Source organism: Calliphora vicina, chromosome 4, assembly GCF_958450345.1.
Source record: "Calliphora vicina chromosome 4, idCalVici1.1, whole genome shotgun sequence".
Classification (NCBI taxonomy): Eukaryota; Metazoa; Arthropoda; class Insecta; order Diptera; family Calliphoridae; genus Calliphora; species Calliphora vicina.
This window is the reverse complement of record NC_088783.1, coordinates 59775264-59798700: the sequence shown is the minus strand read 5'-3', so window position 1 is coordinate 59798700 and position 23437 is coordinate 59775264. Positions and strand designations below refer to the sequence as shown.

Sequence of the window (23437 nt, the reverse complement as noted above, 5' to 3'; positions counted from 1 at the left end):
GGTACCAAAAAATGGTTCGGCCATAATTTTACAAGTTATTTTTCTCCACGAAAACATCTCGTCGGCTTTTTGACACGAAAACTATTGTGTTCAACTGGTCATAACTTTCAATTGTCTTTGCGGATTTCCAAAATGTTGGTACTCATTAGAAGCGTAAGGAAGTCAGCTATCTGATAAAATACGTTTCATTTGAATGTGTCGAATAGTTTTTTAATTATAAGCGAGTCTCTAAAATTTCACGATTAAGCAAGCGCTTATTGTCAGCGCTCAACTTAACTACCACCAAATAATAAATAAATACTATGTAATTGAAACTCATTTCGAGGTTTTTTATATCGTTTTTATTTTTAATTTTTTTTATTTTCATATTATTACTTGTTTTGTATCATTTCTAAACATAATCAATACCAAAGTATTTATTTTCTTTGTTTAATTATACTTTTTGTTTTAAATAAATGGCATCCTGATTGTTTTTTTGTTATTATTATTATTTTGTGTTTTCTTTTTATTATTAAGTAAAAATATATAATATAAATACAGTTTACACAATAATAATGGTAATAATAATGATAAACATTTAAAGCTTGCAAAATAAGCAAACAAACTAAATGAATGAAATCATTTTGTAACTTTCGAAAAGACAAATTGTTTTGGTTTTTTTAATTATTATTAATATTTATTAACTTACACAAAAAGCGTAAGCTTTTCTTAATAGATTTCTATACATTATTAAGCAGTAAAAATAATCACATTTTTTTTTGTAAAGATTTTAAAGTTGGTTTTTGAAATACACATGTTGTTTTTCCAAAGGTTTTCATAAGAGAATTTTGGGGGGGGGGGGGTTTGGTGTAGGAGAGATTTGTGGATATTTAAGTAAATGAGAATTAAAGTAAAATTATAAAATAAACAAAAAAAAAAATTATAAAATAACTAAAATTTATAAAATAAAACATACATATAAAAAAAAATTATAAAATATGTATGTAGATATAAAAAAAACTAAATAAAATAGCATCTGCAAATAATATATTAAAGTTTAAAATGTAAATTGTTTTTAATTATACATAAAAAACATGTTTGCTTATTAAAAATCTTAATTTGCACCATGGAGTTTATGAAGGCATTAAAATGCAATAATATTGCATAATAAGAGTGTTGCATTCGCAAAAGCATATTTTCGCTGCATCAGTGATGCACAAATTTATTGCATTTATAAATACACTCCAAATTTATATAGCTATTAATCGGTCAAATGAATATTAAAGCCAGTCAAAATGGTGCAAATTAATTTTGCAAAATCGATGGCCAAATTCGTTTAACTGATTTTTGGTACAACCTTAACTCGTTCCAAGCGCACACAATTAAAAATGGCAAAATAAAAATCTAAACAAAAATAAGAAATAATAACTTAATGTAAAAAAAGTATAATATGTATGTATGTATATAATAATTCACAGATAACTTTTATGATGGTTAGATAATAAATTGAGTTTTGTGTTGAAATTCTAAATGTTTTTGCATTCTTTCTAATTTTCTTTTACTTTTTGACATCTTATTTCAATTATTGAAAATCTTCCTCTTCTAAAATTTCAAAATCACTTTCATCGGATGAATCTAAAGCAGTGACAATACGTCTGTGTGTGGGATCATGTATGGGACCAGTTTGTGTAGCCAGACCGCCAGCACCCACGCCCAAAACACCCTGTACCAAACCCGTCATCAGGGTGGGTATCAGTTTACTGCTATTGGCCAGCAAAGCTTGAGTTTGAGACTTGACAGCCATGGCTACCAGATCGTTAGCATCGAATTGGCCACTGCTGCCACCTGGTCTGGCCACCACAGTCGATGTATTCCTAGACTTCGAAGGACCATCGACAGCTGTATGATCGGGAAATTGCAAGCCCTTCGACAGACTTTCTTCGGACGACGAAGATGTGGTCGAGAGTGAGGAGTCACGTTTAAAGTGACCCTTTTTAAATTCTATAGTATCTTCAGATTGTGAGTATTTAACTGAAGTATCTGTGTTGTTGTGGGATTTTTTTATATGAGACTCTGATTTAGAGACCTGCACCACCGGCAATAAATCATCCTGATCATCATCTGTGGAATTTTCATCTATCTCGGGTATAGAATCGGGTATTAAGAGCTCTGAAGGTATTTCATCACTTTTGTCCTCATCATTGTCGCCATCCTCGGTTGGCAATGTCAGAGAGGCTAAATCACTGGCTCTTTCCAAAACAAACAAATTGGTCTCGTTAACCTCGGGCATGAATTCATCATCTAGTTCGTAATCTTGTTGTTGTAGTTTTTCGGACCAGGCGAAATCTAAATCTAAAGAGAAAACTTATTAATTAAGAAACTCTTTTAATTTATTTTCTTAATAAATAAATATTTACCTCTTGGTTCTATTTTTATTATTTTAAAATTATATTTTGTCGATATTATGGCGGCCACTATTAAACCGGTCAGTACCACCATGGATCCGGACACTAAATGGCCCACAACGGCCAATGCTCCCAAGCAGCCCGATGCTATGGCACAAAACATTGTTGGTTTGGTCTGTCTAAATTCGATTACACGTTGCTGCACTACTTGCAGGTGCTTCTCCAATTCTGGTGGAGTTTGTATGCGTAGATTACAGCGATTTTTAAAAAAACAAAAACCAAATATTACCAAAAATATTAAGCCCAAAGGTCGTATGTGTAACCTGGAAAGAAATAAAAAAAAAATAAGTTATTAATTGTGTTTAAATCGAATCCAATTGAAATGAAATAAAATATTTTAATGAAACTGAAATTAAACGTAATCATTATTCTTGACAGTTTCAAAAAGGTTAAAGGTCACCCAAATATGAACTGAAAGTTAGCATTATATCTAATCTTAGCCTTGTTAATTTAAACAAAGTACTATTAAATGTCAAAACTCTCGATCCAATTCCTTAAACGAATGATAAGTTTTTGTGATCTTTACCTTTAAATATCTCGAGAAGCAAAAAGGCATTTAAGGACACTTCAAATATCTTATTTAGAAGACTATTTAGATAAAACCGTACTTCTTCTCCATATTTATTTACTTCTACAAATGGTTAAAGGTCATCCAAATACACTACAAAAACGAACTGAAAGTTTGCATGGTTTTTAGCCTTGCTAATTCAATTTATTAGACTATTAAATCTCAAAACCCTCGATCCAATTCCTTAAACAAATGTTAACAAGTTTTTGTGACATTTGCCTTTAAATATCTGGAGAAGTAAAAAAGCGTTTAAGGATACTTCAAACATCTTATTCAGAAGAATGTTTATATGCCAAAATGTTCAACTATTTTTCGCAATTTCACATTACGAAATCATTCTAACTCGTTTTATTTTATTCCCCTCGGTTCAAGGTTATATTCATTCAATATTATTGGCTAGAGTTCAAAATTTGCTGCTGTTCATTGTTTAATAATAATAAAAAAATATATATATAAAACAAAGCAAGTGAAATTAACTTTGTTAGTGTTATTTTTTCAATTTTCCTCGATTTCGTTTGCAAATCAAATTAAATAAATAAACAAATGTATTTAAACAAAATACATAATCCTAAGCAAAAATAATTGTATTGCAGCAAACAAATCTATATTATCAAATATCTTAAATCAATTTATTTGCTTCAAAAAAAAAGAAGAAACTTTCGTTTTACATCATTCATCGTCGATTTATTTTAGTGCCAAAAAATACCAAACATTTTCGACAATTTGACTCAATATAATCGGTTTATTGGCTTTTTATTATGCTAAATCGTTAGATTGTGTCTATAGGTCATTGTAAACGTCAACGTAAGATACATATATCGTGGTACACATTTGTGTTTGTTTTTTATACAGATACAGAAATGATTAATAGTAATATGTATTTTTATTACCTGCTAATTATATAATTAAATAGTAATTGTTTACAATTAATTAATAACTAATTGTGACATTTGACTTTGTTCAGATTGAAAACTGTAATCAATAATAGGCAGGATAGGATACACGTTAGTAAAAACACTAATAGTGCAACACTGCAGAATAAAAAATCATATTTGGCAGTGATGCGTTTCAATTTAAAAACATAACTTAATGTTAGCACTAAGTAAAGATCTTAATGTTGGATATGTAGACTGAAATACATATTTCCATGTCATCGTACGTCACATTTGTACGCCTATAGAGTAGAATAGATTTTGCAAAAATAAGAGTAACTGATAAATGATTTGGTATTTATGTTACACTCAGAGGATACCATATTAAAAAAAAATTAAGTACATACATATATGGGTATTTCATTCGATTAGGCCACCAGGATCGAAAATTAAAATGTCGATAATCATCGTGTTTTATTGAAGATATTTCGATATAATTTGGTACATAACATTTTTACGGCTCAATGACGAAGTCTATTGAAGCTGGCCGAAATCGGTCCATTATTGCATCTAGCCCCCGTACAAAAGTCCGCTGAAATTGGAGTATATCGGTCATAAATGTTTAATTTATGTAGGTATCTACACAAGTTTTGTATAAGTTTTGTATATACCGAATTCATGTCACCTAATTTTATTATGATCGGTCCATAATTAGCCATTGTTCCGATATAAGACCCGCTTCCGTAAAAAAACTTTAACGTTCATAAATCTCATAAAAATATTGGTATACAAATAAAATTCAATATAAATAAAAGCAGAATTAGTCTTTAATTTCTGTTACGTTCCGAATCAGCTGTTTCTCTTTTGTACATGAAAAACATGTATAAGTAGTTAGTTTTTCTGTGCTGTTCCGGACGAACCTGTTAAAAACAAAAATTGTCTACGTAATTGTAAGTGACAGCGGCTTTTCAAATAAAGAAAAAAATTATTTGTTATTGATTTTGAGAAATTTAATAGAAATTTGGAAAAAACGAGCCGTCTGGTCGAAAATATCAAAGGAAATGGGAATGCCGGGTATGTTAATGTGTTTTAAAGAGGAATTATGTGTTAAAAGAAAAGAAAAATTATATATTTTTTCACAGAACAACTAACTGCCATAAGTAAAATCCAGAACGGAACAGAACGCAACAGCAACGGAAAGTAAAGACTAATGAAGCCTTAACTTTCATATAGACATAAAATACGAATTAATTTCATGGTGATCGATCAATAATTGGTCATAGCTCCCATAGAAAGCCCACTTCGAAAAAAAACTCTCGAATATAAATTATTGAATTTTTAAATGAAAAATGTTACTTAGTGTAGGGTATTATGTGGTCGGGCTTGACCGACGATACCTTCTTATATATTTGTTAAGAAAATTTGAAGATATTTATGGGAACATGCATGGTGGTAATAATAAAAAAACATATGGAAAAATCGTACGTTCGCGACCGGTACTTAAGCCAATTAAACAAAAACCAATAGAGATATTTTATTGTGTAAATACCAGATAGAGACCTACATTATTACACTTTTAAAATAAATTAATCGCTTTTAAATATTCCGTGCCATTTCGCAGATTTTCACATTTCACTACTGTCAGTTGACTTCTATTTTGCGTACGTTCGTTACCACATGTTTACTATCATTATGAAAACATAAACTCGATGAAATCCCTTTTTCAAATGTTTAGCTTTTATATTGAAATATTTGTACAATATAAATTTATTCAAAGTATTGGTCATTGGTAGCTATGACATTTTTCCATCTTTCTAGCAACATATGGATTCCAAGCCAAGCACGAATCAAGCCAATTTCGGATACTCTGTTCCAGAGAGATGACGGGGCAAGGACTGAACTATAAAACGGGTGAGAAAAATTTTCCCAACCACTTCATTCTACATCATTGATGCGCAGCCCATAGCACAATTGTGTAAGATCAAATCACACGTATTCTTATGCTCTTACATATTAGTAGTCGTTGTCCACTCAAAGAGACAACTAGGAATACGCATGAGCACTGGTGTATGACTTTTTCTTTAGTTTTTCAGTTTTTGTATTTGTGTGTTTGTAGGTGCACTGAATAAAATAAAGAATTGAATGTGTTGGTGAGAGTAAGTGTATTGGTGAGAGAATTAATTTTTGCGCATCTCTGTTCTACATGTTGGCAATCGTTGTCATGATGGAATATTACGATTTCATGTCTGATCTTATATTCTGAGCGTTTTTCGGCCAATGCTCACTTCAAACGAATCAGTTGCTTTCGGTACAGGTTCCATGTGATGGTCTGGTCAGATTTCAGAAGCTCATAACAGAAAGGACCATTTTACACCCACCAAATACAGAGTTTTAGCTTAGCGCATTGGATATTTGGCTATGGTATCGATTCGGCTGGTTGGCCGGGCTTCACATACGCTCTCTTACGCTTCGGTTTATTATAATGGACCCTTTTGGTCCCACCAAATACAGAGCATTATCTTAGCGCCATGGTGTCGATTTTGCTGGTTGGCCAGTCTTACCATACGATCTCTTACGCTTCGGGTTATCGTAATGGAACCATTTTTCATCACAAGTAATTATTCGTTCAAGCTGCATTTCAAACATACAAGGTCTCTCGGCTTCAATTCGTATGGTATCCAATTTCCCTGATTTTGGATGAATTCTTCAGCTTGCAAACATATTGAAATTGCTGATTGTGTAGCTCCCAATGATTTTGCAAGCTCATGTTGAGTCTGACTTCATTGAGTAATGCCTCCAATTCTTGGGTTTCAAACTTTTTTGGCTGGTCTGGATTGTTCACCAAAAGCTTTGGTGAACAATAAGTGTGCTTCAGCTGCACTTTTTTCAAATTAAAGAAGTAAAGCAAAACTTCACGCATATGACGCTTTGTTGGTACAAAATTCGACATTTTCGAAGCAAAAAAAAACTTTGTTGTTTCCACTATTATGTTCAATAACTAAGTGAGAATAAATGACAGATATGTACCCTTCAAAATGACATATAAGTTATTAATTGTAAATTTTAGTCATACACCCAATACATTATTAGTAATTAAATTAAATCTCTTATTTTTCCATTTAAAAACTTGTAGTAAGCTCCTTCACATAGTAAAATTTTAGTATTTTTTCCTATTCAACTCATTTTTTTTAGTCGTGGTTGACATATTCATGGAATTGCCCATGCTAACTTTAAGTTATGTTCTTATTGTTAATGGATGTAACAAATTAATCACTAGCTAATAATACCCTCAGCAGGGTATTCACATAAAACGATCATAAACATTAAATAGCAACAATAACAACTAATCGTCATCAACATCATCAGCTGTTTTTAGACCCAAACGAATCATAAAAAAATCTAAAGCAAATCAAATATCAACAATAACAACTTTTAAACTAAAAAAGCACAATAACAAATTGTAAATAAAATGAACGCGGAAAAAACACATCACAGTATTATTAAAAATTTATAAACAAATTGATAAAAGAAAAAAACCTGATTTGTAATGTTTTTTCTTTAATATAATTCTTGTGTTTTGTAAACAAAATAATGCGTAGTAAAAGTTGTTTTTTTCTTTTGCTAAAGAATTTAATCTACGCAAAATACTATAATTAAATAGAAGAAAAACAACAAAATATGTATGTATTGTAGTTTTGTTTATAATATTAGAAAAAAACTTTATATTTGTATTTATTTGTTTTAATAAATATTTCGTTAAATTAATAAACAAATCATTTCAACATCTATAATATTTTATTTTGAAATGTGGCCGAATGTGATGATACGGCAACACCAACGAAGCCGGAGGGAATGCAAAATGTAAACAAACAACAGTGAAGCTCGATTATAAAGAACTCTGTGGAAGTAGCAGAACTAGTTCATTATAGACACAGTTCGTAAAAGCAAGGTGATTTTAATAATGATCTATATGAATGAAACAAAGTATTTTTTCTTAAATGCAGAAGGAAATAAACGATCAATTGTAAACTACGATTGAAACAGTACAAAACCTGCTTCAAAGTGGGAACTCGCCATACAAAATTCATGTCTTCCATAAAGTATAATGACACGAAATACAAAGATCGCCCAGGTCAGACAAAAAAGTTTGAAGACCAAGAATTGGAGGCATTACTCCATGAAAATTGTTGTCAAACTCAACAAGAGCTTGCAAAATCATTGGAAGCTACTCAATCAACAATTTCATAACATTTTCGAGCAGCAGGATTCATTCAGAAACAGGGAAATTAGGTACCATACGAATTGATGCTGAGATACCTTGAAAGATTTTGCATGACTGAAAATCAGCTTGAACGCTATAAAAGAAAATCATTTTTGCAGCGAATCATTACTTGCGATGAAAAATGTATACATTACGATAACCCGAAACGTAAGATATCATATGTTAAGCCCGACCAACCAGCCGAATCGGCACCAAAACTAAATATCCATGGCGCTAAGGTAATGCTCTGTATTTGGTGGAACCAAAAGGGCCCTATCTGTTACGAGCTTCTGGCCAGACCATCACAGGGAACCTGTGTCTGACATAAAAGCGTAATATTCCATCATGAAAACACTAGGCCACATGTTGCAATACCTGTTAAAAACAATTTAGAAAGATGTGATGACACCTTGTCCCGTCCGACTACTAATTGTTTCGATCGAAACGCTTCACTTCTGAACAGAGTATTCGTTCTTGGCCTCAAAAGATTCTTTTGACTTGGAATCTATGTTATCGGGATCCATTTGTATTCGTTATTCGTTCGCACACACGAGTATCTCCGAAATATCATTCCCGATTGCATCACTGAAGTCCAATAAAACACCTGGTCCAGACAACATACCTCCAGATTTATTGAAAGCCGACTGTATACTAAGTGCTGAACCGGACTTCTGGGATAGCGAAACTCTGCCTACTGAACTCACGGAGGAGATTATAACTCTGCTGCCAAAGAAAGGCAGCCTTTCTTTGGAGAGGGATAACGTTATTAACCATGCTAAATATAACAGTAGCGCATATCATCAATAAGCAACTATCAGACCATATGTTACCTAGACTACGGAACGAGCATGCTGGTCGTCGAATGGCGCACACCGCTCTACTTTATATACTTCGAGAAAGCGTTGACCCTATGAATCACAATCACCTCTAAATATCAGCAATAACAGTGAAATTTATGTTCCCATGAAATATCCATTTCCCTCGAAGGGAAAATTACTGATAGTCCCATGAACTTTTCATTCACAATTGTTGATTTTGTACGTAACAGCTGTTTATTGTTTACAAAATTCCATCTAAAAATTTCACAACATGGGGAATTTTTTTCACGTGAACAAAGTTGATGAACGAACAATAGGAAAAGGGAACACATTTCATGTGAAATATTGATTCGCGATAGGCGTGAATGTAATCTTGAGATCACTAGAATGTTAAGGAGTCCCAAGCAAAATCACCAGTCTAATGAAAAGCCTGTACGATGGCGCCACCTGCCGAATATGGCACGAACAGCTACTTAGTGACCAAATTCCAGTGGAGAAAGGAAATTCCAGGGAATATTTTTTTTTTAAATTTTCCTTGAAATTCCCGGGAGTTAAATGATTTTTAAATTACTTCCTAGGATTTTAGGAACCCTACTCACTAGTTTTAGTGATATGAAAGTAATGACTATTTATAAGCGTTTGTGGTAAATACATCATCGTGTTAAAATAACGAGTTAAAATGCTATTGAGTAATTAGTGAAGTGTCAGAATATTAGAATTTTAACTCATTACTTGCTAATGAAAGTTTTTGCTGGTATTAAAATCGAACAGTAAGGACTTATGTTTTTATTCAAAAGTCCACACATCTTTTAACAGTGCTTAGACTTACCAAGTAACTTTTACTTTTCTTTTTATAAACTTTCAACAAAAACTTAAACTTCCAGTTTCGGTTTAAACCAATTTATATAACACTTTAACTTTTAAATTGTTATTGTACTTCACTTCAAATCCTCTTATTTCTTTATTTTTTTTTAATTTTTAACAATGTTTTTTTTTTATTTTTCACAACCGTTTTGTTTTATTTTCGTTTTGAATACTTTGGCTGATCTTTAGTTACTAAACAGATTTTTGAAATTATTTTTTTTAAATCTAATATCAAAGATTATCAAAAAAAAAGTTATCCAGTTATTTAAATTTTAGCAAAGAACCCGATTATTGGCGTTTTAATTTTTTTGTTGGTAAAATTAATTATTAACTATTAAAATGTTTTGGTAAAACATATTCAGGAAGAAGACGATTTATAAAAAAAAAATAAAACAGGTTTAAATCAAATCAATTAAAACAAAAATATTCTTTAAAGTCGAACTTTGCTAACAAACAAACAAAATTTGCTGCGTGTTTAATTGAAAAAAAAGATTTCGTATAAAAATATTGAATATTTTCGCATTTCACATTAAACTTGTGTGTTTCTAAAAAGCCTTTAAATAAACTTTAACAATGGAATTTGATCTCACTTTTTTGTGTTGATTGAATTAAATGTTTTTTTTTTATTTAAAATGCAAAACTTCTTAAAATAATGTTTTAAACATTTTTGTATATTGTTCAAATGACACAGTAAGCTAATAACACATATAGCTTGGATTGTTTTTTTTAAAGGTTAATAACATTTGAGGATTTATTTTTGTGTGATGTCTGATGGAAATCCATAATAAAACGATCAAAAAACTGTGAAAATTAAAAAAAAAAATATGTTTTCCCTTGAAACAAATGTTTATTTAATTCATCAAGCAATTACTTAAGGTAGGGTCACACATGACAAATATTTGACGAAAAAGAAGTATGGTTAATTGAAGTCGGACAATAGCTTTGAGTAAAATTCCGCTTTCTCAACTATGGGATTTTGAAAGGGATTTCACCGGTCACTGCTTATACGATATGACGACTGTTGTAGAAATTGTAATATTGTTGATAGGTAGAAATTGTCATATTGTTGGTAGGTAGAAGATCGAACTGGGTTGGTTAAGAAACTCGAAATTATAATAATGCTATCTACGATGAAGGACCCAAGATTGTCGATCGTAGGAGATAAGCTTACCTAATTGGAAGAAATCAGAATATAAATCCAAATAAAAATATCCTCTAGATTGTGATAACCCTAATTTCGACTAATTTTATAATCTACACGTGCCTTTAGAAACTTCTGCGACTAAATCATTTCTTTGTTGACGGAAGTACCCAAGTGATAAATATATATTCAATTTTTTTATTAGTTCCATCAATTAATATAATTAATTTCATTTCCACAACAGCTTATGGCATAATTTAAATAAATATGCATAAAATTACAAGTATAAACACTAACGAATATTCGTAGTGGTTGAATTTTGTTTACCCTATACACTGAGTGACAATACAATGGAAACTTTTTCAATATTCAGTAATTTCAGTTTTCAAAAACATGACAAAAAAAAGACAAATTCAAATTTACTACTCAAAATATCAGTACAGTAAATATCAGTAAATTTCCAAAAATTACTCCGCTGAAAGTTTTCAATAATTTAAAATTGAAAATTAGTTCTCGAACTGTCAACCTCAGGGCAAATGAGACTGGTATTGATTGCTATAGCGCCGAGGCATTTGTAAGCCTGTCGAAGGGAAAAGGGGCTGGGCCCCAAGTACACAAATAGAACAGTAAAGTTCTGGGCAAGGTATGGGCCCAATTTATATCATAAAAGATACTCACCCCTATCGTGAAAAACATGTGAAATTTATGTTCCCATGAATTATACATTTCCCTTGAAGGGAAAATTGCTATCGTGATATTCCCCTAAACTTTTCATTCACAATAGTTGATTTTGTTCGTAACAGCTGTTTATTGTTTACAAAATTCCAAGGTATATTAATTATAAGGTAGTGTAATCGGCGAATTCAGAATACCGAGCGAATTGGTTATATTTTTTTTATATGTCTGGGAAAAATGTCAAAAACAGCTCAAATAAATCAAAGCGAATTTTTGTTAAACAAAAAATGTTTATAAATTTGAATCTGTTTGTAATTTAATTTGATGTTTTTAAAAATAAAACTAATCACGTGTAGTATTATTATTGTTTTTAAAACATAAACGAATTTAACAGCAAAACAAAGTTTGACATTTACAAAATGTAAACAAAGTTTGACATTTATACTGCACTGCGGCGAAAAATTAACATAGTAGCAAAAAACGATCAGCTGTTCTGATAACACTACCTTGACAAAATTCCATCTAAAAATTTCACAACATGGGGAATTTTTTCACGTGAACAAAGTTGATGAACGAGAAATGGAAAAAGGGAACATATTTCATGTGAAATGTTGATTTGCGCTATGGGTGACTATGACTGGAATCGGATACAGATCCATTTAAAACAATGTTCTGTATCCATAAGCTCAGGAGACTATGACCCTAGTTTTGGAGATTCGAGCACGACAATGACCCCAAAACACACCTCCAACGTTGTAGCCGAGTGGTTACAATCAAATGAGGTACGTGTTTTAAAGCAGGCTACTCAATATTCAGATCTCAATCCCATATACATAAAACCATATTGTAGATAGAACAAGTAAGAGAGCTAGTATATTCGGTTGTGCCGATTCTTATATACTCTTCACCAAATTATACTTTAAAATAAAAATTTTAAATATTTTTAAGTAAAATTTAATAAAAAATTGTTTCCATTTTATTTAATTTTCATTTCAAAAATTTTTTATTAAAATTTTTTTTTTTAAATTTAATTTTGAATTTTAAAATTTTTTTTTGAAATTTTTTGAAATTTTTTTTTTTTTTGGGAAAATAAATCGAGTTAAATTTTGTTTTCCCGATTTTGCCCCATTGTAGGTCCGACTGGCGTTATATACGTCGTTGCAAAGGACTTTGAAATATCTATTATTGGATATCCTATATAATGACTTAGTAATCCATATATAGATCAAAAATAGTTAAAAAGTCGAGGTTCTCCTGATTTTTTCCTTATATCTCAGCCATTTGTGGGCCGATTTTAAATAGCAAGCGAATCGAGTCTATAGCGGATATATTGATGTATAAATCATGTACAGTGAGCCTTAAAAGTGAGTAAACACCAACAATTTTTTTTTATTTTTTTTAAGAGAATGAAAATCCTAAAATCTATCCTTAGATTAAAATTTAAAGTTTCGGTTTGATGGAGATTGAGTCGAATAATAGATTCGATTCTGAAAAAAGAAGATTTAAGTCGGAATATAATGATTTTTATGATCTTAAAAAAATCAAAAAATTCACTGGTGTATACTGACTTCTGAGGCCGTGTGTATATAAGTTATTTGGGGGCTAAGGAAAGTTGATTTCAACATACAGACGGACAATTGGACATACAGGCATGGCTATATCGACTCCGCTACCTATAACTATCCTGAATATATGTGTATACTTTGTGCGGTCGCAAATGAAAAATGTAGAAATTACAAAAGGAATGACAAAATTACGTATATATACCCTTTCCACTCATGGTGAAGGTTATAATAAGCTCTGTGGACATAAATCTGTTAGAAAAACATTGTAAATTATGTAGAATAGACAAATCTGCCCATAAATAAGCGAAATACCAACATTGGCTACCGATTCAAAACGGCTAAAAAGTAACGGCAAAGCTAATTTGAATTATTTAAGTAACAATATTTTCAACTATATTTTAGGGATAACATTAATTTTGATCTGAATTACAACACTGAACCATTAACCTTAAGTGCAGGGGAACTAAATATTTCGTTGCAGTCAATTTCAGAATTTAAGTTGATGAGTAATTAAATAGAATCAGAACAACTATAACAAGTTCGCCTTTATACTAAAGTTAACATGCATAACGACGCACCCACAAAACAAGTTAATGAACTTCTCAATTAAAGTACAAAGTTTAAAACAAATGACGTCAGAGTCAAACATTTCATAAAGTTTATTAAGAATAGTTATAGTGAAATAAATCATTTCTTTTTGAAATTCCAAAATATCTTCTCTGTTATTTATTACCCACATTGACTTAGATAATTGACAAGGAAACTTGTGTTAATATTATAGAAAAATCACATGTTTTAATTTTGCTTCTTATTTTTAATTAGCTGGAAATAAGTCACGTTCTAAAGTATCGCTAAATCTATATAATTTAATTATTTATTATTACTAGCTGTTAAAGTGGGGGGAAACAAAAAATAACATTTTGTTGATTTTGTGATAGAAGATGTTTACACATTATAAATATAGGCACGTTATAGGAGATATTCATAATCATTGAATTACATTCACTTTCGTCTCAATGCTATTTTGCATAATCAGCTGATTTCATGCCAATGGCGTAGCTTATGCAATAGTTCAAAAGTTGCAATAGTTTTGTAATTACAAATTGCATAATATGATACTTGAAATTATAAAATGAAAAATTTTTCAAAGTTGTTTTTATTTTATGTTGAATTTTCTAGTTTCTTTTTATATTGTATCTAGTTAACACTTGTTTAGCAAGTGATTTTGTAAAACAAATTAAGTGGTTTAACATGATCGTAAACGTAAATAAAAAAGGCGTAGAAATAAAGCAAAGTAAAACATGAAAATTAGCCTAATAAACGACAAACTAATAAAATTTAAATATTATTCAAAATTCACAATTAATATCACAACATAACAAATTTACAAAGCGCACAGTTGTTGTTGCTTTTTGTTTTTCATATGTATTTGACATTAGTGGTCATTCACATTAGTGTCAATTCACAATAACTATGCACAATAACATGCAATATATATTGACCGCGATATTTATTGAACGTTTAGGGCATTGCTACACGTTCAATATACATAGGGCACTGCTACACGTTTCAATATATATTGACCGCGATCCAGTATAGCGATATTTATTGAACGTGTAGCATGCAGTATTGATGGATCGTGATCCAAATCGCAGAATAACCTAATTTTGCGTGATCCATTACAATGGATCGCGATCCAAATATCACAATATATATATATTGAACGTGTAGCAGTATCCATATATTAGGGCACTGCTACACGTTTAATATATATTGACTGCGATCCATTATTGCGATATATATTGACTGCGATAAATTATCGCGATATTTATTGAACGTGTAGCATGCAGTATTGATGGATCGCGATAAAATCGCAGAATAACCAAATTTTGCGTGATCCATTATATTGGATCGCGATCCAAATATCATAATATATATTGAACGTGTAGCAGTGCCCTTATATAACAGTGCCCTTATGATATACATATATCGCGTCAGTATTTACATTACTTTTGCGCTGTGAAGATCGGTCTTGCCCGGCTCAAAAAATCGTAACTACGCCTATGCTAGATTTTTGCGCAAAAAAAAACTTTCATTTATAATTACTGCAGTGTAATTATTATTTGTATTTGCTTTTAGCAAAGGCTTGATGAGGAAATGTTTTTAAATGTTTCTTTGTGTAAAAACTTTATTATATAAATATTATTATATTTATTTGTTTATAATTACCCATCAATATATAGGTGCTTACTTCATTTGTATAGAAATTTATTACAAGCTTATTTGTTAGTTGTTGATTGTCAACTTTACCAGTTGCTGATAAGAATATACAACTTCTTTTCAAAGCCAAAACATTTTGTAAAAAACAAGTTGTTATGAAGATATACTTGTGTGTTTAGTAATGAAAAATGTAACAGTCTGGTATATTTCTTATAAACTATAAAATTTTGTTGCCAAAACTCAAATAATTATGTATAAGAACGTGATTTGTTTACTAATTTATTTAATTTTATTTTGTGTATTTAATAAATATTTGAATATTGGAACACGCAATGAAAACTTGTTCTTTTTTAATTGATTCTAATTTTACAATAAGTTTGTAATTGCGAACAATAATATGGCAACAGTCAAAGGAGGGAAGAATTTATTACGTAATTCCATTTTAAAAGTTAAAATATGTTTAAATTTGTTTTTTGTTTCAATGGAATTACGCAGTATATTCTTTTATACTGTACAAATATAAATCTATAGCCAATGTACTGGAACTAGGGTATTCAATCGATTAACCGTTAATCGGTTAACCGATTAATTTTGGACGGTTAACTGTTCGAATAATTCAAAATTGGCGATTTTGAAATAACGAATAAACACAAATTTTATTTCTTAACTCGTAAACATTCCCTTCTAACAATAGTTTTTTTAAGTATAGTACGAAAACTGACTAAGGAATTTGGAAATGACCCTTATTTCTAGAATGTTCTATGATGATTTTTGTCCTAATGAGTCGGAGGACGATATGGTAATAGACGAAACTGAAGACATTACTGAAACGAGTCTTTTATCACAACTTAAAGAAAGTATTAAAGTATTTAAAATCTAAAAAAATCCATGGTATGATGGACGATTTTATATGATTAGAAAAAACTAAAAAAATAACTGAGAAATTGGATATTCTTTATCATGCCTTACTTTCGATTTCTCCAACATCTACAATCAGTCAGATCAAGTTTTATTAAAACTAAAAAAAATCATTTAAATTACATTCTTTTTTAAAAGATTATTTCAGAATATCATGTTAATTTATTGTTTTGTTGAAATGTTATGTTTTGTTCGTTTTTTATGTTTTTGTTCTTTTTATTAACAAAATGCTTATATAAATACACACAATTCTTGTTTTTCTTTTCAATTTAAAATTAAAATGGAAATTATTCGGTTAATCGAATAATTTAAATTTAACCGATTATTAACCGATTAAATCTAAACCTCGATTAATTATTTGCTCGATTAACCGATTAAATCAGAAACCCGATTAATTGAATACCCTAACTGGAACTCATAAGGAAGTGCCCAGCTCATGACCCCTAATATCCCCCTGTAGGTTCCTGAGATCCCAGACCCAAATTGTCCATAAGTTAACCCTCTAACCCGCAAGAGTGCCTCAAGGCATGCATTACAAAAGACCAATTATCTCTAAAAGTAATTATATATATTTTTTTAAATTTAACGGTGACTTTAGTTACAGATTTGTTAACATTTCCCTCGAAGGTCGAAATGTATTCTAATTTTAGTTTTTGTTTTGTCAGCTGTTTTGTGAGTGATGTCATAATTTTAGCACGTGAAATTTTGTGTGTGATTTTTTTTTAAATCAAAGTTTTACTAACTTTTAGTTGCCCGATCTATTCGATATAATTTGTTTTAAAGGTAAGATATTCTTCTTTCTAAATGTTAAACAATTAACAAAAAGTGTGTTGAGAACGCAAAAACTAAGGGGTGCCTCAGAGCACTGTTTCGAGTTGCGGCTAAATTTATCGGGGTTATTATATTTCATAGTTTTTTTTTATTTTTTTGTTGTTATATTTTTTGTTATATAAAATCAACTGATAGGAATGGTAGATAGAGACTGCAGACGAATTAAATTATCCGCCTTGACTCATGATCAGTTGATACTCCACAAGAAGATCCACAGCCAGGAAGTTCAAAAGTTGGCGAGAAAGCAAAACATCCAGTTAATGACGTCCGTTATGACAATATCGATCCCTTTCCAATCCGGTTAGTCAAAAAAGATTGTGCAAACTATGCAAAAAGTAGCAAACACAGTGTGTTTGCTCAAAATCTGATCTTCATTTATGCTGCTCAAATGCCAAAAATTGTTTTTATGAATATCAGAGTCATAGAGAAACATAGAGCGGAAACTAGAAAAAAACTCAAACAAAAAAATTACTCAAAGTAATTACCATAGAGAAACATAGAGCCATAGAGAATACACATAGAGCGGAAACTCTCCTGTCAAAGACCTAACTCAGTTGTCAAAAACCTAAGTGTAACTTTTTTGAATAATTTTTATGACCATAAAGAACATAGAGCGGAAACTAGAAAAAAACTCAAACAAAAAAAATACTCAAAGTAATTACACATACGAGCGTTGGTTTTGTTTTCACATAGTTTTTTCTACTAATACATTCTCACCACTTCCGTTTTTGACAACTGAGTTAGGTATTTGACAGGAGAGTTTCCGCTCTATGTGTATTCTCTATGATCATAGTATCGAAGAAAGTAAAATATATTTTCTTACTTTTTGTCAATAAAATCGTATCATAATTAATGTTTACATCTTATTGTTTTTTACACCTAAACCGGCAACAATGCCCTGAGGGACTCTTCACATTTTTGCACCTGGTTCCTAAAATTAATTTGCAAATTAGTTTATGATGGCTGTTCTGAGTTTATTGGGTCATAATTATTCTAAAAAAAATTATTCGACAACATTTTTTTAGCTTTTTAAAGTTTGCGGATTAGAGGGTTAAACTTCACAACCATATCGCTAAGATATGCGAGCCAATCATGATCCTTTTACGTTTTAATAACCGAACGAGAGGGATGTAACGTCACTGATTCATGACTACACAATTATTACAATTATTGGGTTCTAATCAGTGATGTTCAATTTTCTTTTGTTAATGAAAAAAATTTAACACAATTTTTATTCCATCTCTTACCTCAATTCTCCACAACTCAAAAATTCAAAAAAAAATTAGTAGACCATTTTAGTTAAATTTTCTTTAAATTAAAATAATTTCAACATTTATTAAATTGAAAATTAAAAACAAATAATAATACAATATTTAAACAAATTAAAATATTCAATGTTACTGCCATGAATAAATTTTTAGCAACAAAGAAACAAATCAAAATTTTAAAATAAAAATAATATTATATAACAAAAACAACTTACATATTATACCCCTCGATATGTACATATCAGCAGCATATTTAAAATAATATTTGTTATTTTTCAAAATTTTACAAAACAGAATTGATTTAAAAACACAACAAATCGAAATTAAATTTAAATTAGAAATTACATTTATAATAAAAAAATTAATTAAATATTTTATTATTACTATTTCATTAAAATTAATTCATCCATTCAAACTTAAAGAATGTTGACAAGTCACTGCACTGGTTTTCTTTAAATGTTTTATATTCAGCATACACTCTTCATTCATTTATATCCATTTTACATGCGATTAATGTTCAAAATTTAAAAATCCATTCAAAACTTAATGATGAATGTTTTATTTGTCATTGTTTATTTTGATATGACACAAATTTTCATTTAAATTAAATTTCAAGAATTATTAAATTTTTAGTTTCATTTCATTTAAAATATTTGAATTTTTAAGTTATAAATGATATATTTTTTTGTTTATTTAAAAAACAATATTTTTTTTTCATATTAATTATGTATTTAAAAATCTTCACAATTTTAAGTTTTTATGTTATTTTGATTTTCTTTTATATAAATTTCTTTTATTCAAAAATATTCATAGATTTAAGTTTTTATTTCATTTTAACTTTTTTATCAAATTCTATTTAAGAAAAATCGTTAATATTGTTTAACTTTTAATTTTATTCGAATTTGTATGTTTATGCTTCACACTTTCACAATTTTTTTTTATTATCATTTTCTTTCAATCATGTTTTTTTTTTCAATTTTCATTAACTATCCTTGGTATAAAATCATATCCCTTTAGTTAATATTCTTGCGTAATCCTTTTGAATTTATCTTTTTTTTTCTAGTCAATTTTCTATTACTATTTATTTTATTTTCCGTTTCAATATTTAATTTTTATTTTTCAACCGCACAATTTGAATTTCTATCACATACTCTCAATTTTTTCTCAAAAAAAAAAACTTCAAAAACTATCAAACACAATTTTCCAATAATATTGGCCTACATGATACAAACAATTTTTCATAAACAAGTTTTCCTAAACAAATTTCCAATTTTCAAAATAAAAACAACAATTTACCTACAAAAATTTTCTCATTTAATATTTCCAAAAAGCTAAGGTAACTCAATAAATAAAAACAAAAATTTTAAATTTTAAACAAGTTTAATATGAAATTTCAAATTTTCAATACAATTTACCTAGAATAAAATTTCCCATATAATTTACAAATTCAATGCTAACTAAATTAAGAAAAATTTTAATTTCAAATTTTGAACAAGTAAAAGCTACTTCAACAGGGAGCCCTCATAGACTAGACGATAGAGAGCTGGGCAATCAATCAGAGGGTTGCGAGTTCGATTACCGCCAGAGACTCTGGGTGTCAGTGGATTTCTCGGGGTGAAATGATCATCAAATACCTATTTTGATTACCTTGTAAAATCTGATTTTTTGAAAGAGACAAAAATTGGAGAAACCTTGGAAAATGTGTATAGAGCTCAAAGGAGACTATGTTGAAAAATAAAATAATTTTATGTCCAACAACCAGTGTATTATTCAAAAAGCCACGGACATATTGACCCGTCCTCGTATATTTATTCTGTCAGATTAATTTGTTGAATTTAGATTAATGGGCGCTTATTTTAAAGATTAAGATTGACAAAAATTATTACAAATCCAAAAGAATTGAGTAATTGTCAAGAAAATGAATTGTATGTACACTTAAAGAAATTAAGAACACTTTATTATTTTTCTTTCAGTAAACAAATTTTCAATTTACATTAATTAAGTCCAAGGAAAACCAAATCGTTTATTAACATTTTGTGTAGAAAACAAAAATTGTTGCATGAGAATGTAACAAAATTTAGTGAAATATCACCCCATAATGTGTCAGCATTTCAAATTATTGTGTTTATAAATTATTTAGTAATGACTTGAGTGCAAAATACAAACAAATGTAATTTATGGAAAATAATTATAAAACAAAGAGTGAATCATACTATATAGACAGTCGTAATAATATTAAAAACAATAATAAAAACAAAATTGTTAATTTTGCTAAATAAAAACTTGTATTTTAACAAATGATCAGTTCTGCGCAATTGTTGAAAATAGAAAAATGTTTCTCTTGCCAATGTAAAAATAACCACTTTTTTTTATTTTGCAAAAATGAATGAATTTTTTCATGTTCTCTCTATTTAATTTATTTTTAAAACAAAAGAATTTTTTTTTTATAAAAAAAAATATAAAAGTTAGTTTGAAATACTCTTTGTTACGTTAAGTCTTGATAAACTAATTGCCAATGTAACAAATCAAAATGAAATTTTGCATTTAATTGCAGTAATAAATGTTGCTAGTTGCTAATCAAAATTGATTTATATTGAGTCTATACATATGTATGTACGTCAATTAAAAATCACAGAATTTATTTTATTTAGTGAATGATGCATGACATACGTTTAGTTTTGGCTATTTTACAGCAGGAATAATTATTCTTTAGAATGACTTACGAAACAGTTTCATTGATTTCAATCGCAGCACAATCAATTATTTGTTCCCTTTTACGTTATTGTAGTTTCAAAGCAAATGGTGTTAACTTATTGCCTGAATTCTGAAGTTATTCTGATTATATATTTTCCATCTTGAGATTCCGTCACTTCAATGACCCCAAACATACATCACCAGATCTCAATCCCATAGGTATTTGTCTTTAAGTAATTTTGAAGGGTACATATCTGTTATTTGCGGGAAGTTTTAATTTACCTCTTTAATTTAAACAAGTAAGAGAGCTATTTTCGGCTGTGCCGAATCTTATATACCCTTCACCAAATTATAGTTCAAAATAAAAATTTAAAATATTTTTTGGTAAACAAAATTTATTTATTTTTTCCAAGTTGTTTTTCTTTAATCTTTTGAAAAAAAAAATTTTCCAATTGTTTTTTTAAAATTATTAAATTTTAAAAAATTATTTTTTTTTAAATTTTAAAAAATTATTTTTTGTCTTTTAAATTTTTTTAATATTTAGCGAAAAAAAACTTTTGGTGAAAAAAAAATTCTGGTTAAAAATGTTTTTCGATTTTGATCCATTGCATGTCCAACTTACTATGATGGTCTTATATACGTCGTTGCAAAGATCTTTGAAATATCTATCATTAGATATCCATATTGTCTATATTAATGAGTAATCCAGATATAGGTAAAAAAAAAAGGTCAAAAACCGAGGTTGTCCTGGTTTTTTCCTTATATCTCAGTCATTTGTGGACCGATTTTAAATAGGAACCGAGCCGGAAGAATTCTGAAGATATTGGTGTATGAATCGTGTATGTATGTTATTTGGGGGCTTCGGAAAGTTGATTTCAACAGACGGACAGACGGACAAACGGACATGGCTTAATCCACTCCGCTAACTATAAGGATCCAGAATATATATACTTTATAGTGTCGGAAATGAAAAATGTAGAAATTACAAACGGAATGGCAAACTTACATATACCCTTCTAACGAAGATGAAGGGTATAAAAAAGTGCCGCTGAAGCACACCGATTGCAAAGCTTATGGTGAATGTGTTCCAAAGATTTCAACGTGCGAGAGATGGTTTGTGCGGTTCAGAAGTGATGACACAGAAGACAAAGATCGCCCAGGCCAGCCAAAAAAGTTTGAAGACCATGAAGATTGTTGTAAAACTCAAGAGCTTGCAAAATCATTGGCAGCTGCTCAAGCAGGATTCAAAAGCAAGGAAATGGCGTACCATAAGAATTGAAGCCGAGAGACCTTGAAACCGATTTTGCATGTCCGAAATTAAGCTTGAACGCTATAAATGAAAAATGGATCCATTATGATAACCCGAAGAGTAAGAGATTGTACGTGAAGCCCGGCAACCAGTCGAACCAACACCAAAGCCAAATATCCATGCTGCTAAGGTAATGCTCTGTATTTGGTGGGAGCAAAAGGGTCCTATCTATTATTAGCTGCTGAAATTTGACCTGATCATCACATGGAACCTGTAACTGATTCGTTTGAGGCGATCATTTGCCGAAAAACGCCCAGAATATGCGACCAGACATGAAAACGAGATGACAACGCTCTGTCACATGTTGCAATACCTGTTTAAAACTATTTAGAATGAAGTGGTTGGGAAGTTTTGCCTCACCTGTCTTATGGTCCAGACCATGACCAGTCCCACTAGAATTTGTTTCGATCGATTCAGAAGGTTCTCTCTGGGATACACTTCACTTTGGAACAGAGTATCCGATATTGGCTTGATTCGTTTTTGTCCTCAAACTATGAGCAGTTATTTTGGCTCGGAATCCATATGTTTCTCATAATGTTTTTTAGGCACAATCCTTTCTATTTTAATATTTGTAACGAATTTCATTCATTTCATAATTCATTGGTGTTTAAAACATTTGAATAACCGATTAAGTTCGCCCCTTAGTGGCTATGAGTGCCGACCACTGCTCTAAATACATGCATATTCTTATTATCTTTCAATTAGGTTACATCCCTTATTAAACTGCACGTTTAACTGCATCTGTCTTAGAATGTTGTTACACATTCTTTTCATTTTAATTTAATTGTGCCAATTAAGTTTAGCAAATAATACGTGACTTTAAACTTTCTCAAAACTATATTATTTTTATGTACAGAATGGTTCAAAAAACAAGCAAAATCGCTATAAAATTATTGTTAAAGAACTAATTTATTTAACAAGCTTTTGTTACAATTTTAACTTCAATAACTTTTACATCACATTACTTAGTAATGCCTTAGTTGAAACCA

General features: G+C 29.9%; 1 protein-coding gene across 1 annotated transcript in view; it reads right to left on the bottom strand.

Annotated features, from left to right (window-relative positions):
• Positions 1-325: 325 nt before the first annotated feature.
• Positions 326-23437, bottom strand: part of LOC135956428 (uncharacterized) — a 48596-nt gene continuing 25484 nt past the window's right edge. Inside the window, exons 3-4 of the mRNA XM_065506919.1 lie at positions 2397-2707; positions 326-2331 (exon numbers count right to left, since the gene is read on the bottom strand). Of these exons, the coding sequence (XP_065362991.1) occupies positions 1562-2331; positions 2397-2707 (1081 nt within the window). The 3' untranslated portion in view covers positions 326-1561. The remainder of the gene's footprint in view (positions 2332-2396; positions 2708-23437) is intronic.